We start from the raw sequence: 18,508 nt of genomic DNA, 5'->3' as shown, positions 1-18,508 counted from the left end.
GGTACATCTGCTAGTGTGATGAGCGATAGGTCTTAGGCCCTCCAAATCACCCTTTAAAGGGTCCAGAAATGTTCTCCACGAGCTGTCAGGTCAGTCTGTGGTCCCATCGTCGCAATCCTCCGCCGGCCAGCTGATGAGAATGGTGGCGGGGGGTCGAGAAGGATAAGTCTAACCCTGGTTCCATCCTTTCCCATTCAAATGGGTTTAACGACTGAAATTAAATGACAGCGGTGGTCCCGATCATTAATGGTGTACCCCTTCCTTGTAACATCAGCATCCTCATCAGCCTGCCCCATCATCATTCACCCCTTGTGACCGTCCATGGAAGGGTCCGCATTTCCTCGTCATTTACTACTGCCAATCAGGACCTAGAAAAGAAAGAAATAAAATTGAAATTACATGTTTTAAATATCGCCATCCAATCTTCTTTAAGAAGATTGAACATACGAGATTATATCCTTGCACTTAATTCGGTCTGTTATGGCACAGGCTTCAGGCCAGTTTGGCTCAAAGCACAGTCAGATTTTCTTTCCAATTTTCTTCATATCACGGCCCATTGGTTGCAATCCATCTTTAAAATTCTTAGCCCAACCCAATGTGAAACTGCAGAGGATTGACATTGCCAACCCCATATAGTGGAATACATGTTGCTATATAATTTCCATTCTCTTGCATCATTTGCATTAAAAATCTACTTCTCTCTTCCACGTGTGTGCATGGGCCTCTTTGTGGGCCTTGTGTTGGCCTTATGTGGGCCTCTGTGTGGCTCTTATGTGGGTCTCCATGAGGGCCTTTTTGGGCATCAGCTGCTTGCTAGCTGTGAGGGGGCTTGAGCAACCATGCACTCACCCGACGTGGCTGGCTTGAGTGCTGATGTGCACCTGGCGCAGCTCCCTCTGTTGCTCTTAAAACTACACATTTTTTTATTTCTTTCTCTGAAAAATATAAGGTAACATACTAGAAAGAAATCAGCCAATTAATACTTTAATGTTCTTTTTGTATTTAAGTAATTGAACTTGCGATTTTGTGCAAAAAATTGGATGAAATTTTTTTGATGTAACCAATTAATATATTTAATGCATGAGATAAAAATCCATATAAAGATGAAGATTAGATAGATAAATTGATCCCGAAATTGGAATTATAATGTGCATAATTTCATGATACATTTAGAGTTGATCATTGATCCGTCATGCTAGGTGTGGATCATCAATATCTGGGTTCACCCATACATGAGAAAGGGAATAAAGTTTGTCGCAAGGAATATTCTAGTTCCTTCGTTATGGAGAAATTATTATGAATTTATTTAATATGAGTTTGACGGTCTTCATTTTTTTAATCTATCAAAGATAAGAATTTATTTTGTCCCTCGCACACATGAAAGTGCGTAGAAATATTCCCCACTTGCCAAGATAATGAAACTGTCCATGTATTGGGGCTTCATCAAAATTTTATGTAATGCAGAAATTACCAAGATCAACAAAAGACGAAAAAAACAGGGAAAAACTATACTCTTGTTCATAATCATTATCATGCTAATAAAACCCATTATTAATAGGACTCGGAATCCAATGGGACAATTTTCCTAGACAAAAACTGTATCATCCAGGGCCTCTAACGTCAGATGAGAAGAAAATTCCCCCTCTGGAAGATGGATGAGGCAGTTTATTTCATTTGGTTACAAGAAAAACCATGGTGACGAGGAATGAATGTACTAAATTTTCATTTTATGATTTTTTCACTTAATTTTAAAGCTTCCAGGAGTAGATTGTGAATGGGGCAAAAAAAATGCCCAAACCATTCTAGCATCCTAATCCCGGAGTGCGGGTGTGTGAGATGATAAGTGCGAAATTGTTAAAGTTCTGTCCGAAAACCCAAACAGAACGAACAAATCGCACAGATTCGCACCATGCGAACCGAACCGTCATGCTGTATAAGTTGCCGGCAATGAATGATCAGAGCCACAGTTTGACCAAAAACGTGGACCGCATTCTCTTGACCTGTGCGCTGTCCTTTGGAAGATCAGACAAGCCAATCAACAAACGGAAGGAACAAAAATTTAGTACATGGGCGACTTCTCCAAGAGTAAGCAGCGCATGGGAAGATCAACAGAGAGCTCCGGCTATGGATCGCCCGCCGGAGAACCCTCTCTCGCGAGCCCTCCACGCCATCCACCAAGAGTTCATCGCCGCCCTGTCAATTCTCATCGATTCCGTTCGCATCTCCGTCAAGAACTGGCACCTATTCTTGCCCGTTATCGCTGCCGTCCTCGTCCCTTCCTCCCTCCTCTCCCTCTCCCAAATCCTCCTCTTCCTCCCCTCTTTTCCCTCTTCCAAGTCGCGCCTCTTCCTCCTTAACGCCGGCGACGACGCCCTCGTCGTCGCCGACGCGGCCCTCCTCTTGGCCCGCGCCGCCCTGGACCTCTTCCAGGCCACGGCCACGGCCTTCGCGGCGTGCGCCGCCGAGGGCGAGCCGCATCCCAGCCTTGGAAACCTGATCCGACGGCTGAGGCGCGACTGGGCGGGCCCCGTCGCCGCCCTCCTCTACGCGGGGATTCTCCGAGCGGGCTACGGCTGCGGCTCGGAGGTCTTCGCCGACGCGCTGCTCCCGGTCGGGGCCGGGCCGGTGGGCTTCGCGCTTTGGGTCTGTTGGGCGCTGGTGGGCATCTCAGGGGGGCTCTTCTTCTTCTATCTCGACGCCGCGTGGGCCGCCGGCGGCGCCGCCGCGGTCGCCGAGAGCTGCGGGGGGCTCCGGGCGGTGGCGCTGGCGGCGGAGGCGACGGCCCGCCGCCGCCGGGCCCCCGGGGTGGTCCTGCTGCTGGGCTTCCGGGCCTGCTCGGGCGCGGTCTCCTGGACCGCGGACTGGGCCGTGGGCCGCGCCGCGCCGGGTCCGGTGAAGGTTACGGTCTGGGTCCTCGCCGGCGACCTGGCCGAGCTCCTTCGCTCGCTTGAGTTGACCGCGCTGGCCGTCTTCTACTGCCGCTGCCGGCGGCGCCGCCCGGCGGAGGACGGCGGCCCGCTGTACTCCAGCCTGGCTAGTTCCTCTCCAAGTTGATTCTTCATCCATTATTGTTATACCATTTTTTTAAAAAAATATTATTATTATCTCTACTACTATAATAGGAATTCGCGTACCCTTCCGGACTCTGATTGGCTGACAGAAGAGTGAGAGAGAAGAGAGAGATTGAGAGAGAAGAGAGAGAGAGTGAGAGAGAAGAGAGAGCGTGAAGCCTTTGTTCGGGAGGTTACGTTGTGCACAAGAGAGAGGCATCGAAGGGGATCCAAGCAACGGGGATATGAGAAGAAAAATGGAGGTTATGAACTGGCATATCAAGAATCATTTAAGTATCTAAGGGATCCAAGCAACAGTGATATGAGAAGAAAAATGGAGGTTATGTACTGGCATATCAAGAATCATCGAAGCATCGAAGGGGATCCAAGCAACGGGGATATGAGAAGAAAAATGGAGATTCTGAAGAGAAATAGGGCCGCATACTCTCGGAACAACGATCGACAGAGATTTAGGGGAAGAACGAGGCGGGCGGGAGTGAACAATGCTTTGGACTGGTAAAAACCTCGCTATCTCTGTCGATCCACGTTTCATCTGGACCATCCACGTTTGTCCATTGATTTCTGGAATTTAGATGGATAGATTTGTCCATTGATTGCGTGTCCATTGCTTTGTCCACTGAATTAGATGGATAAATTCGATGAAATTTCTTCATCGTGGATTTTACCTGTAAGATTAAAATTCATTCAAACAAAGAGGGCGGTTTTCGGAAGCATTAATGATGCCCATCAAGAGATTGCATGTTTGTTGTTGTTTGATGTTGAGTCGACAACTCTCGATTGGACCTCTGGAATTTAGATGGATAGATTTGTCCATTGAATTTAGATGGATAAATTCAATGAAATTTCTTCATTTTATTGAATTTCAGACGCGTTTCTAATTTTTGATCAAATCAAAGTGTGCGGTTATTTCGACAACTCATGGTTCCAAATTTAAACCAAATTATTTTCCTTAGCAATAATTTCAGACGATGATCAATTTTGGGGAATTTCGAAGAACAGTTCCATCTGGAACATCCACGGTTCCAATCTCTGATCGGATCAACGTGTGAGTTTCGTTCGGAATTTGTTAGAGTTTTCTGAATCAAATGCTATTGAATTTTCTGCTGAAAATGTTCTTCGAAATGTTCTTCGAACGTGGATGTTCCAGATGAAAATGTTCTTTGAATGTGCCAAAATTTCTGATCGCCGCCTGAAATTAATCTATTTTCTTGAAGAGCAATGCTTTGGAGTCGTAAAAACCTCGCTATCTTTATCGATCCACGTTTCATTTGGACCATCCACGCTTCTAATTTTTGGTCGGATCAAAGTGTTCGGTTGTTTCAACAACTCACGGTTCCAAATTTAAACCAAATAATCAACAAGGCAAACAACTCCTCCTTATGAATTCCCCCTCCTCTTTTTCTGAAGGAAGAAGCTAATGGAGATGGCGCCCTGGTAGGGAAAGATGAGATTTTAGAGAGAGAGAGAGGAGGGGCCGCCGGAGACGAGCGGCGGTGCAACCGCGTCGCCGCCAAGACGCTGCATGCATCTTCATATTCAAGTATCAAGATCCTCTCTCGCCCCGCCTTCCTCCGTTGGCGGGCAAGGAAAATCCTAGACCACGAGTGAGAAACATTCGCCAAATCAAGACACAAACTACACCCGATACAGTTCGTAATATTATAGTCTAATTTATTTCAAATTATTTTTATTACCATGGCAGCCAGATATCTCTCCTGTGGGATCTGAATTGCAGAGTTTTGCTGCATGTGCCCGCGGCGAGAAGCTTGGAGGCGAAGAAGGAATGGGCGACGTTGTTGCATAGGGACCATGTGAGGTCTATTCTGACACCCATCGTCTATGCTACCCCCGGCATGTAACCCAAACAAGAGAGCCTTCATTTGTTTTCTTCTCCGCCGTTCGTCTACAAGCTTTAGTTCTGTGTGGTTTGTCTGAGTGGCTGAAGATGGGATTTTTTCTTCTCTCCCAAGATGAGAATGGCTCTGCTTTCTCTCTCTTCTCTCTCTATACAGGTTTATCTTTTTTGTTGATTTTTGAAGTTTTCAAAATCTGGCGATGATTCATTTTTATTGCTGTAAATGGAGACGGGGCAGAGTTGACGACTTTCAAATTTATGATTTATCCATTATTATTATTGCTGTAAATGGAGACGGGGCAGAGTTGACGACTTTCAAATTTATCCATTATTGTGTTGCCATTTTTTTAAAAATTGTTATTATTATTACTGTAAATGGAGAGGAAGACTTGATAACTTGCAATTCATCCATTATTATTATGCTATTTTTTACAAAATTAATATTATTATTGCTGTAAATGGAGAAGGTGCAGAGTTGGCGACTTTGAAATTTATCCATTATTGTGCTGTCATTTTTTTAAAATTATTATTATTACTGTAAATGGAGAGGGGGGAGAGTTGACGTCTTTCAAATTTATTCATTATTGTGTTGTCATTTTTAAAAAATTATTATTATTACTGTACATGGAGGGGGGGAGAGTTGACGACTTTCAAATTTATCTATTATTGTGTTGTCATTTTTTTTTAATTATTATTATTACTGTAAATGGAGAGGGGAGAGAGTTGACGACTTTCAAATTTATCCATTATTGTGTTGTCATTTTTCTAAAATTATTATTATTATTACTGTAAATGGAGATGGGGGGAGAGTTGACGACTTTCGAATTTATCCATAATTGTGTTGCCATTTTTCTAAAATTATTATTATTATTACTGTAAATGGAGATGGGGGGAGAGTTGACGACTTTCAAATTTATCCATAATTGTGTTGCCATTTTTGTAAAATTAATATTATTGTTACTGTAAATGGAGATGGGGGGAGAGTCGATGACTTTCAAATTTATCCATAATTGTGTTGCCATTTTTGTAAAATTAATATTATTGTTACTGTAAATGGAGATGGGGGGAGAGTCGATGACTTTCAAATTTATCCATTATTGTGTTGCCATTTTTCTAAAATTAATTTCATTATTACTGTAAATGGAGATGGGGGGAGAGTTGGCAACTTTCAAATTTAGCCATAATTGTGTTGCCATTTTTCTAAAATTAATATTATTATTACTGTAAATGGAGATGGGGGGAGAGTTGACGACTTTCAAATTTATCCAATATTGTGTTGTCATTTTTCTAAAATTGTTATTATTACTGTAAATGGAGGGGGGAGGGTTGATGACTTTCAAATTTATCCATTATTGTGTTGTCATTATTACTATTATTACTGTAAATTGAGAAGGGGAGAGTTGACGACTAGCAAATTTATTGTTGTTATGCCATTTATAAAAACTTATTATGATTATTACGGTAAATGGAGAGGTGGGGAAGAGAGTTGACAACTTGCAAATTTACTGCTTTAATGAAACAAAACCATGCAAGGCCAATACTCACACATGAAAATATCCCTGCCTCTGCCACCTTTTTGCTACCCACCAATTGCTCTCTCTCTCTCTCATCATGAAGTAGTTGGCGAAAGAAGAGAGAGGTTTCCTAGCCGAAGGGGTTTCCCCTGCCGACAGAAGGGAGGCCATGATGTAGATCTGCACTTGGTGGAGCGCCAAATGCAGGTCCCCGTCTGCAAAAGCATGAAAGTTAGATTGATAGGCAGATACATAGATAGATTGACAGTTAGTGAGATAGAGATAGAGATAGAGATAGAGATAGAGATAGAGATAGAGAGAGAGAGAGAAATAGAGATAGAGATAGAGAGAAATAGAGATAGACATAGAGATAGAGAGAGAGATAGAGATAGAGATAGAGATAGAGATAGAGATAGAGATAGAGATAGAGATAGAGACAGAGATAGAGAGAGAGAGAGGATTGGCTGAGTGAAGGAAATGAAAGAAGAGGATACCCAAATGGAGGAAAAGCCCCGGGCAGCTGATGATGGGGAGGGGCAGGTTGAGCCGGAAAGGGCCCTATTATCGTTGTTCATAAAGTTTGATCAGCATTAAAAAATAAACAGAAATAAATGGAAAAACAATAAGAGTCTTATTTTCTCACCGGGAGGAGCTGGTGGGGGAGATGGGTATGCTAGTGAGCCCTGGGGAGCAGGCATCCACTGAGGCACGGATAGGCCAAAGTCTGCACCTTGTGCCGGAGATATTGATGGGCCTCCTTGAATAGATGTCAGTGATGGATACTGAAAAAGAAACACCAAAACTTCCCTTTAGTTTCTTTATTTAAATTCACATAGGACATAAATTGATGATGACATAGCTTTTTTCAGGCACTAAATGATTTATTCAAAATCTTGAGATTGGATTATCTGAAGCAAAAAATTAGGAGGAAAAAAGATTGAGAAGGCTCTCACTGAGTATAAGACTCATGTACATACCGAACGGGCCTGAGGGATCGTGGCCTCAGGGGAGAGATCAAATGGGTTTGAGGATCTTGATGGTGGAGGGTAGGATGACATCGTCTACAGAAGAGCATACAGTTAGTAATGAAAATACATGAATGTGGATCCAGGCAAGAGCATAAGAGTAAGTATATAAATAGGTGCCTCCGGTTTACTTGTCCAAGCTAATGGACCTACCACTAGTGTTGGTGGATACTGCATGCCATATCCCATCATGGGCATTCGTGGACCCATTCGCCAACCTTGGAATGGAGCAGATGGATAGGATCCAGTAAAAAGGTCCTGAAATTTGTGTCGAAGTGACATTTTAATTAATTTGATTTGCCCAAAATTCAACCCGACTGATGTAGAACATCGAAAAAAGAAGTATACCGCTGGTAGCTCTCTTCTTCCGCCGATTTTAGCTTCTACAGCTGCTGCTTCTGAAACAACAGGCGCCTGGGAGGACGCCCCCCATTGTGGTGGAGGATTGGCCGGTGCAAAGAGTGAAGGCTGAAGTCACAGAAAAATATAAGAACCAAGAGGACTTTGAAATGCAGTGGAGCACCAAATGAAATTTTAAAATGGAAAAAGGAGATGAGAAAAAATATTAATCTCGATAATCTAACTTGCCTGGGCGCTGGGACCACTTGCTGAAGCAGGACCGAAGGGTCTTGATACAGAAGACTGGCCCTGACTTGGCAAGAACAGAGAAGGCTGGCTCTGCTGGACTGGTGCAGGCAGAGGGGCAGCACTAGCTGAAGCGAAAAGATCTACTCCAGAGCTTGTTGAAGATGGCCCCGTGTTCATGACTGGAATAGGAGAGACGGACAGCCCCGTCAAGGCTGACTCGAGAGAGCTGAGGGTTGATGAAGTTGTCTGCGGTGGTCTTGGCTGTGCCATAGAATCAAAAGATGCCCAGTCTCCACCATTAGCCTGAGAATCTTTGGTAGGTTCCAGAGGAGACTGTGATGGCGTTGCAACTGCAGGTTCTGGAGTTGCGTCGAAATCGATTAAGCTTCCCAAGTCGACCCTCTTTGTTTCAGGTGGGCTTGAGTCAATGGAAGTCAAGCTGTTTGAGGATGCAGTTGTCTGCAAACGAAAAAATGACTTTGAGATAATGTAAGGGCGCAAAAGTATCACAGCCAATTGAACAAGGGACAGATAATAGGAATTAATTAACGCAAAATAAAAATTTAGAATAAATTAAAGGCTGAAATTAAAGATTGTCAATCAGCTCAGAGTGTGGGTCGGTGATAGATTGACACATCGATAAGACATTATCCTAGAAATACATAATCAATCAACCAGTTGGATTGATCATTACTGATGATGCTGGAAAGAATTAAAAAAAACACTAAAAAACAGCATTATTGATGATGTTAAATAAGTCATGTCTGCAGCTTTACATGGTCATCTTTTCCCCCGAGGAGCAGGCAATGGGGTGCCCTGCTCTGCTCTGCCTGGTTTAGCCTTCCTTCAGAACCCACACCGCCTCCTCTGGGGCATCGTGGCCAGCAACAGGTTCCTTAGCCATGATTTTGTTGCCATGGACAGGGTCAACAAAGTTATGCGGGCAAATCTCAGGGGAGCAATCGGCATATCCCTCTGAGATGCCTTGCAAGGTCTCCAAAGCAGAGGCCATTACCGATTAGCTTTACTCTACACTGAACTACTTAGTACCATCTCTTTGTGAATCTTTGATACAAACTCCCCCAAGAAGTACCTGAGGAAGGAACATGCATGTCAAGAGGTGCGTGCAACCTTTAGGCAGGAAAAAAAGTCATATAAATAAGAGGAAGTGGCCCTCAAGAAGGCCATATGGATCCTGTGACAAAGTTTGCAGAAACAGTGGCTGGAGCTCTGAGATACTCTAATCCAGAGAGAATGAGGTATATACGCGAGTTGTAGTTAACTCTAGTGGGCCCAATGCCGATCTGGCAGTCCTAGCTCCCTTGTACCTCTCTTTTCCCTCTCTCTTTCTCGCCCTCCATCCAAGTGCTGAATGTTGTCATCCGCTTTTCTCACAACTCACATTTTCAGTAAAAAAAACTATTGGATACCTGGTTTCGGAAGATAATGTCTCAAGAGAATCAAATTTTTGATATGGTTTTTGGGGAGATCTCTATCAATCTTCTTCCTTGTTAATCAGCCGTGTTGGTAAGTTTCTCTTTCTGTATACCCCTGTGATTTTTTTTAAGATGGGCCTGCCACATGACAGTGCCTGATTGGACCTACCAACCTATTCACATACTGAACGGACCACATCTCCCATTGATCAGCCTCTTGACTGGATTTTGATTGATCTAGCGGATCATGGTCTGGCAGTTCTCATCGATAAGATCAGATTGATCAGATCAAGATCAGGGCGATCAGATGGATTTAAAATCCTGACCTTTATTGATCCAGACTGATTGCCAAACTATTAGACGCACCCTTCCAGTTTGCATAAATGGTATCTCATGACATTATTCTCTCGCATTCTATCACATAAAAAGCTTCGATATTCATTAAAAAGAGAAAAGTTGTTCTACAAGAAAGGAAATAAACCAACTGATGTCAGCTTTCAAAATAAAAATTTTTAATTTTTTTTTCGTGGGAGCACTGCCAGAAAACGAGGAACCCAAAGGAAAATATATACAATAAACAGAAAGACTAACTTAAAACAAATCAATTCAAAATTTGTCTTCCTGTTTATTTCATAAAAAAAACAAATAGAAAGAAAATAATAAAAGCCTACCTGGGTTTGTAGAGATCCATTACTAGACTTTTTCATGTCCCTGTGAGAAGGCTCACCTACACGGAGTGGTGGAGGATCTTCACCAAGAATCTCTCTCACAGGGCGTACCATGGGAGGACTAGGAATCTTGGAATCTCTTGGATGGCCAGAAAACCTTTCCGGTCTTGGAGGGCCATCTGAGAATCGACGGTCTTCAAAACTTTGATTATGATTCTCATTCCGACGCATCTCATCATCGGGCCTGCTTGGGCTTCTGCCATAATTATCACTTCGGTCATACCCAGGGCTTCGCCTTTCATCGTAACTGGATCTAGAGTTTCTATCGTCGCTTCTCCCTCTCGAGCCAGGTCTATCCGAATAACGACGATCATATTTCTCCTCATATGGAGGACTATGGGATCCACCTCGATATGAATCAGATTTCCTGCTTTCGAAGGAATCCTCCCTGTTGCCCTGTTTCATGTCATTCAAGAAAGAAATAAATCATTCATGATTCTTAAAGGAAAAGAGAAGTAGTTCAGCCAGTTGTCTGAAATTATGATGTATTATGTTCAGAAGTAAAATAAGAGGGAGTTGAAAAAACCTTTGTTTTAGGTGGCCCATCTACAGTTCTTTCCCCAGTGTATCGCCGTTCAACATATATATGTCTGATGAATTCTCTTAGCTTCTCCACATTACTGAGGAAAAAATAGAACATAAGTCACAGTGTACCCCAATGATCTGTCCAATTAGCTGACCGAAACAAAGAATTAACCTGCTATCAGGGAATGAATGGCGTTGCTGGTCCCAGTTCTTGAAATAGATTTCCCTTGCACGCTTCCAATAACAAAGTAAACAACGTTCAGACCGTGCAAACATATTATAACACAGAATTAGAAGCAATCGCCACTTCAACCAATCTATTAAGGTTGAATTAATAAAATACCTCATTGCCCCCTTCTTGAAGGGCATTAACTTCTTGCGTAGTGAACTTTGCCATAGACACGGATTTCACTCGATGGGTGAACTCACGGCTGTAGATGGGAAATGAAAGAAAGGGAATAAGTAGCCAAAGTTCCGGGTTCCAAGTGACAGTGGAAATATATTATCCATTTTCACAATATCCTCTCAAGGAGGTGAGTAGGAAATTAAGGTTATAAAACTTAAGCAACACTTCCATTCAAGAATTTAACCACCAAAGATGACGTGAAATCACAATAATTTACACAGCACCTATACCCTTTGCCCTGGAACCATTCTGATACAATAGATTGAAATTTCCCGTACAGTCTTTTCACCCCAGGAACTTCTAGTTTAGAGGAACAAAACAGAAAGAAATAGAAAAAAGAAACTCACTGGACTCCACTGCAGTTCATACAAATAAATGTCCAGAAGTTGGTGCAAACATATTGTGGTCCCTGAAAGAACATAAGTTGATCAAATATAAGAGGTTAAGATTAACTGATAGGCAGCAGTAATAGAATATGGTGCTCTCCAGTGAAATAAATTCGATATGAAAATTAGCTTTAAGATGAGTTGCAGCACTACAAAGTGAAAACGAGGAATATGGCATAGGTTGGTGCAGACAAACTGTAGTTTCAAAGTTACCAGAATCTGAGATAGGATTCTCATGCTAATGGTGAGATATTCTGAGATAATGTCTAAGTATTAACATGGAACATCATGTTGGTGTGAATCATAAAAACGACGGATCAAACTTTAGACTTGGTGTAGAACATCAGTAAAGCGCAGATGCAAAAGGTTGATGTTAGGCTTCATGATCCCAGGAATGGTGAATGGGGAGAGATTGAGAGTCATGATGATTCAAGAAAAGAAGAGTCAAGATTAAGAAATAAATATTTCAAGAAAAGAGAAAGAGCAAACAAAATCTGGAAGAAGCAAACAAATATGATCGTCCTACAATGTCTCCGTTTCCACAAAGGTCCTCCCAGACCTTAATACCCAATCCGGGTCGCACTCTATCCTCAAGGCTCTACTGAAGACTTCTATCAGTTTTTAGGTCCTATTCATAGAATACAAAAGAACCCCCAAGCAAAATTATCATATTACCCTTTTCTGGCCTTCGGGACCATAACAGTTCTATAGAACTTAACAGAAAAGGAAACCCAAACAAACAAGGATGACTCACACACAGGCACTCACTGAGGCACGTGCCAGGCAGGAGCAGGAAGCTACAGATCAAGAGCTGAATTTTCCAGACGAAGTTGAGATCCAACAGTTGTGTAGGAGGCTGAGGGCTGAATTGGCAGAAGAATTCCTGCCATCCCAAGGAGGAGTGTTATCCAGATCTCCATCCTCTTCTGCCTTCCTATCCTACTACTCTACCGCCCAAGCAGTTGTTCTCTGCAGAGATCAGAATCCTCAAGATCTCCTCGTAGAACATACTATATTTACATAAGGTTTTACCGTGCTCCATTGATAAAGGACTGTCCATCATGATTTCCCTGATCTACTCTGACAATGGTGATATATTCCTGTTACAAATCATCCATTCCTTAACACTCAAAGCAGCAGATGAAAAATACTCACCAAGGGCAAGTTATCTTTCATCTTCATGTGTAAAGATTCCGAACACAATTCCATGGCGATAAAACAAACCATCTTGTTGAATTTGGAAGGAAGCGCCTACTCCAATTACACATTCCATCAAAGATGGGGACTGAATGATCTCTGCTTCTGCTCAATTCTCGACTCTTGGTGCCTCATCCACAAAATCTTCACAAGTTCCAAGCAAGGATAAAAAAGAGAAAAACACGGGGCCCTCCAAATCGTCACAACTTGCAAAGTGTTTTGTAATGATGGTATCTTTCTTTCCAAGAAACCTTATTGGATGGGAGCTATAACTGGGCTTTCAACCCTTTGATCCCACCTTACCACAAACACTTGGACGGCAATGTCAGCTCTACATGATGTAGCTGCCATATGGGTCCTAAAACCTACGAGCTGTGATTCTCCCGATGCAGCAAATGCAGAAAGCCCTGGTGTTGCTCCTTAGCTTATTCAGACAGTATCAACCAGGTGGCTTGGGAATATGACCTTGAACGACTTGACTGCTCATAGAAACTCTGGCATATCCACCTGATTTCTATGGCAGCTGCATAACATAAAAGAGCAGGTCTTCTCCCGTTAATCCTGTGTAATGTAGCTCTTCTCTGCTGAAGAGCCAATGTATGATCACCATGCAATCAAGCTCCTAGAGTGGAGAAAGGTTATGCAAGAAGAACAAAAAGCTTTGGGGTCTTCACTCACATGGTCCATTGTTCTCATTCAAAGACAGATTATTTGCTCAAATGAAAATGGGCGTATTAAATAAAGTAATGATTATAATGGATCAAACGAAAGGTACAAAATTTGTTTGTGTTTCAAAGTGCATATGATAATATATGTCCTTCCTCCACGCTTCATTCTTCCCCTATTCCAACTAAATGTTAACGAGGATTTTACCAAAGGGGACCTATAGTGAAGGATATTGGAAATACCTTCCTGAAATGCTGTTACAGAAAACTATGGCTCACTGACAAAGCGAGCGTATGAACTTCAAAACTTTATAGAAGATTTCTGAAGAAGCAAAACAATCATAATAAAAGGTCTCTCGCGCAATGTAAATTTGGGATTTTGCCGAATTGCTATTCGTGAAAGGGAAATGATCCAATGTAACCGTACTCATTTATTCAGGAAAAGGTCCATGTTGATGACATCATCATTTCGGACGCACATTTATTCGAGATAGAGGACGTCAGATCAAACTTGATGGCGAACTTCAAGCTTACGGACCTTGGATCACTGAGATATTTCTATAGAATAGAGATAGCTCAATTGATAAAATACATATTCTTGTCTCAAAGGATAAATCAATTGATGATTTCTGTCTTCCGGCTGATAAAACTAGAGACATTCCAACGGATCCTAGACAGTGGACGGTTCATGATAACGAGAAACTCTTGGATGACCCCACACTATTAGAAAAAATATTATTTGGCAAACTAAAGTATGTGACCTTTCGAAAACCAGATGTACTTGTAGTAAGTAACATTGGTTTTCAGGCACTCCATCACATTCTTAAATATGTCGAATCTACCAGGCTTCCTACAAAGAGTATAGAAGATCGATAACTGCCGTTTGACATTTCTTGAGAAATTCCCATACTTTTCAGAGCTCTAAGATGCAAGCCACAGGTCATCCACAACGGCTAAATATAAAGCCATGGCAGTTAATGTAGCGAGATGTATTGGTTCTTCCAAATAGGGATAGGCGTTGAGATCTCATATGATCATCCAACAAATTGTTGTTTCCAAGAGGCCGTATCTCGAAATCACACATTTATCACTTCTAACCAGTAATTCATACAGTGCTTCCATCAACATCATATAATAAGATTTTGTGCTAAATAATATTTCCTCTCATTAGGCAAACAACTCAATTTTTTTTTCATATTCGAGTTAACGGATGGAAGGGCCACAGTCAGTGGGTTTATTGCCTCTAGGGGATGGTATTCTGAATTATGTAATGCTCCCACGCTTCATATTTGAGGTGGTATTCAACCATTTTTCAGATAGTGCAACAAGGCAAACAAAAAAGAAGGCACAAAGTCAGTGAAATCAATCTCTCAAACCAAATTTAAATGATCCACGATCTGAAGGAAGACATAATTAAATCATTTTCAGTAATATTTCAAGTAAGGGGATCGTTGCCGCACCAGACTATTGCAGTTGATGCACCTCTTGTTTCCTGGAAGCTTTAGAAGCCCTCGAATTATCCTCTCGTTCTTCTCGTCCTCCTTTATTCGACTCATCATTCTGTCCCCCCGTCAGGACAATCGCAATTTAAACTGGAAACCACAAATTGAAGACGGAATAAAACGATAAGTTCTTTAAGCCTCCGACGAATACCTGATCTCGAAAGTACCTTCGCAGACCGACCGAATTCTCACCGCTGCCTCCCCAGCAGAAAAATCCCAGCGGACGACGACGACGAAGAGGAAGATGAAGACGAGCCTGGAAGAAGCCGATGACAAAGGGATCGCGCCAAGGCCACGCCTTCAAGAATTGGAGTTCAGGAACTCGCAGAGAGATCTAACGAGATCCAAAATCCAAATCAAAGAAGATTTTCAAAGCAAAAAAAAAAACTCCAAATCCGTTCTTTGATCTTGAGATCCCGCTAATCCTCTCTTCCTTTCTCTCCCTTCGTCGACCAAGACATAGAGAGAGAGAGAGAGGTCACCGGTAAGGGAAGTGGGCGAGGAGGAGAACAAAGGACCCTTTCGTCGCTAAAAATTGAAAAATCGGTCCGTAGGAAGCGGGTTTGACCGTTTGTACCGACAGCTGTAAGGAAGAAACCGACGAAATTTGACTCGGTGACTCGGCGGCGGCGCCACCCCCCGATTCCAGCTCGGACCGAGTCCGGGTTAGATCTGAACCAGCTGTCGCCGCCCACCGACGCTGATCCGACGGCCCACATTTCTCCCTTGAAGCTCGGATCCCTCGTATGGCCGTTTAATAAAAAAAATTCAAATAAAGAGCGGACTGAAATCAAAATCCTCGTGATTGAAATAGGAAGGACATCATAGATCATGACCAAATTTCCCAATTCAATCTCATAGGCGCATTAATTGGATTACTTTTTTTTTCCTTTTCACAAAGCCTATTTTGGATTGAGGATAGAATGTATACATTTAGGATTCAACTAATATGTTTGCAGGACATCATTTTTCTTATAGTACCTCATAAGAATGCATTTGACTATTTTAAGATTCAGTCATGATATATTGGATATTACATATGAGATAATTAAAATTAAAATAGAAATAATTAAAGATTAGTTTATAGCTTTACAACAAATTATGAATATAAGATTGTCAGTTAATGTGGGAATATTTTAAATACACTAATGTGTTAGATAATTTGAATTTATCATCAAGTTATTTTAGTTTTACTTTATAAGATTTAAAAAATAATTTGGTGTTAGATATTTTAAAACAACATCTCATATTCAAATTCACAAGTATATATTGGTTTGAGAGTATATAGAGGGAGAGAGGGAGAGTGGAGCAGACATGGAGAAGCCTATTACATAAACATATTTATTCTATCTTTGAGAGGTTATTTGTATTGGTCATGGTTGATAAAATTGAGTAGTCAGCCCCATTTCTAATGCCTGAACCTATCATTGTGTTATTTATATATTTAGGGAAGAGCAAATGAATGGATGGATAGAAAAATTTTAGAAAATTGAAGTAAATTCCAAGTAGTCGATTACTAAGTAAATGTAGACTTATCTTGGTGTCAGAGATATGAAAAAGAAATGACAATTGTGTTTACATAATTTTTTGCCAATCCCCAATCGTGTCTAGGGAATTATTCAATCTATATCTCAAGCATCTAGGCCCCCAAGCCAAAGCCCACTCAATTAGGGAAAATATAATACAATATATAATTCAGAAACACCACCCTCATGGTATTTTCTTCATTTGATCAGCTTCCAAATCTTCCATGAATCAAGCCGGTGTATCCTGTTCCTAACACACACACGCATATATATGTTTGCGCGCGCAGTGTGTATGAATTTACCAAATTAATCAAGGAACCACGAAAAATCATATCTTATTTTATTCAATTATTTATCTACATTTTTATTTAAATGGCATTTTATAAATTTAAGTCGTGTTTCAAATAAAAAATCTTCCTAATTTATCATCTAACCTATTTTTTGAAAATTCATTTGAGCAAGTATTGCGGAAATTTTGGAATCAAATTATATAAGAATTCAGATACTATAGTCCCTTTTATTTAAAACCTATAAGTAATTTCCTTGCTTTTCTAATTTGAAAGAGGCCCACTACATTCCTAATATTTTTAAATTTTATTATTGTGATAATTGAATCATTTATATGCATTATATTCTCAATTTCATATCAGAAATGTCCTATGAAAACAACAATCAATCAGTTATTGTTATTAAAGACCCCTGATGCACCAATCAATCAAGACAATTGATGCTCCGTCATGCAAAAGTAAAAAAATATATATAAATAAACCTCCTGGTAAAAATACTTTCTGCATACCTTTTATTATGGGAGTAATACAAGATGGGTTTTATATATTTCTATTTTATCCTCATTCCAACCTCCAAATATTTTATCTATTTCCATCAGTTAATGTGCTTAAGAATCAATTTCAAGTCTAGCCCTCATTCTATGTTGATGAAGATAAAATTTGTGTGTTTTCCTAGTAGTAAGTTAAAGACTTATAAGATAGATTTCTTCATTAGACATAATCTCCTAATTGGTGAGGTGTAATTAGATACATCTTATTTAACACATATATATGTATATATCTAGTTTAAATCCTATTTTGGGGTCATGTATGCTTTACTGATACGAAATGATGCACAAACTCTGACTCCCTCTCAATGTATTATCATGATTAAGGAGAAAGACATACAGCTGCATTTTAAGCCTTTGGAAAAGACACCTAACCATATACTTTTGATCAACCTAAGTAGGTGCTTAATTTGAAATGAGGAGAAAAAATATTGGATGAATCTGCTCATGAGCTTTTCATCCATTCTTATGTAAACAATACGACATGAAAATGGCGATACCATATTCAATGGGTCTAAGCAGGCTTAAAATTTTCTGGAATATTTGTAAGGAGATTTTGGAATAGGAGAAGCTGAGCTTAAACCAGGACATGAAATATATAAAATTGTTTGTATGTGTGAGATATTTGCAGAGTAAGACACTAATATGAAAACATCTAAACTTGGTTTTAGTGATCTATATGATGATAAGATAAAGTCTAAGGAAGTAGAAATAAGATATTTATATGGCTTTAGTATGATTTTATAACTAAAACTGTTGCATATATTCATCAAATATACATTTATTGTGAAAAATATCTTATTATTTTCTCAGTTTATATTAATAAAAGGGTATAAATTTATTATTATTTTAAATTTCATAAATAATGCATAGACAGACACATGGTCGATCTGGCAGCCTCTCGAATAGGGGTGGTCAGGTGGTTTTATGATAACACACATTTTTCGTAGGTTAATATAACCGTATTTGCATGTTTATTTGCATTAAACAGATTATGTATGCATATTAACAAGACAAAAATGATTAAATTTTTTTACTATGATATTTTTATTTTATAAATTTTTATATGTTTTTAATTTTTTTATATACCATATTTTGAACGAACATAATTTTCTTAGTCAGAGTATGATTTTCCCTGAACTTTTTGGCATTATATTTGAAGAGATATCACTTTAAAATTTTAAAAATATATTAATAATATTTTAATGAATTAAAATCTATTTTTTGGAATTATTTAATGCTCTTTGAA

The 18,508-nt window shown here is 40.3% G+C and overlaps 2 protein-coding genes across 6 annotated transcripts; one reads left to right on the top strand and one right to left on the bottom strand.

The window, feature by feature from the left end:
- Positions 1-2,018: 2,018 nt before the first annotated feature.
- On the top strand, positions 2,019-5,036 carry LOC144709472 (uncharacterized). Of its 3 annotated transcripts, none has more exons than XM_078583035.1 (3): positions 2,019-3,566; positions 4,483-4,675; positions 4,774-5,036. In XM_078583035.1, the coding sequence occupies exon 1, from the start codon at positions 2,125-2,127 to the stop codon at positions 3,052-3,054; it is 930 nt and encodes a 309-aa protein (XP_078439161.1). In that variant the 5' UTR covers positions 2,019-2,124; the 3' UTR covers positions 3,055-3,566; positions 4,483-4,675; positions 4,774-5,036. The 3 variants fall into 3 exon arrangements, with proteins under 3 accessions (XP_078439161.1, XP_078439162.1, XP_078439160.1); XM_078583036.1 differs by having other exon boundaries at positions 4,479-4,675; positions 4,778-5,036; XM_078583034.1 differs by having other exon boundaries at positions 4,479-4,675.
- Positions 5,037-6,412: 1,376 nt separating this feature from the next.
- NIG (NSP (nuclear shuttle protein)-interacting GTPase) lies at positions 6,413-15,408 on the bottom strand. Of its 3 annotated transcripts, none has more exons than XM_078582705.1 (14): positions 15,066-15,408; positions 14,857-14,988; positions 11,496-11,557; positions 11,086-11,173; positions 10,915-10,976; positions 10,744-10,837; positions 10,161-10,613; positions 8,054-8,512; positions 7,814-7,933; positions 7,619-7,723; positions 7,418-7,501; positions 7,084-7,222; positions 6,935-6,998; positions 6,413-6,655 (listed from the first exon to the last, which is right to left on the bottom strand). In XM_078582705.1, the coding sequence occupies exons 2-14, from the start codon at positions 14,953-14,955 to the stop codon at positions 6,571-6,573; spliced, it is 1,914 nt and encodes a 637-aa protein (XP_078438831.1). In that variant the 5' UTR covers positions 14,956-14,988; positions 15,066-15,408; the 3' UTR covers positions 6,413-6,570. The 3 variants fall into 3 exon arrangements, with proteins under 3 accessions (XP_078438831.1, XP_078438833.1, XP_078438832.1); XM_078582707.1 differs by having other exon boundaries at positions 15,080-15,408; XM_078582706.1 differs by having other exon boundaries at positions 15,091-15,408.
- Between the last annotated feature and the right edge of the window lie 3,100 nt (positions 15,409-18,508).

This window comes from Wolffia australiana, chromosome 11 (genome assembly GCF_029677425.1).
Source record: "Wolffia australiana isolate 7733 chromosome 11, ASM2967742v1".
Classification (NCBI taxonomy): domain Eukaryota; kingdom Viridiplantae; phylum Streptophyta; class Magnoliopsida; order Alismatales; family Araceae; genus Wolffia; species Wolffia australiana.
This window is presented reverse-complemented; position numbering and strand designations above follow the sequence as displayed.

Coding starts and splice junctions, on each gene's coding strand:
- NIG (XM_078582705.1), bottom strand. CDS start 14,955: ATGATGAGTCGAATAAAGGAGGACGAGAAGAACGAGAGGATAATTCGA. Junction 11,558..14,856: donor GCATCAACTGCAATAGTCTG/GTGCGGCAACGA, acceptor ATGTTCTTTCAG/GGACCACAATATGTTTGCAC. Junction 10,838..10,914: donor CATTCATTCCCTGATAGCAG/GTTAATTCTTTG, acceptor TTTTTTCCTCAG/TAATGTGGAGAAGCTAAGAG.
- LOC144709472 (XM_078583035.1), top strand. CDS start 2,125: ATGGATCGCCCGCCGGAGAACCCTCTCTCGCGAGCCCTCCACGCCATC.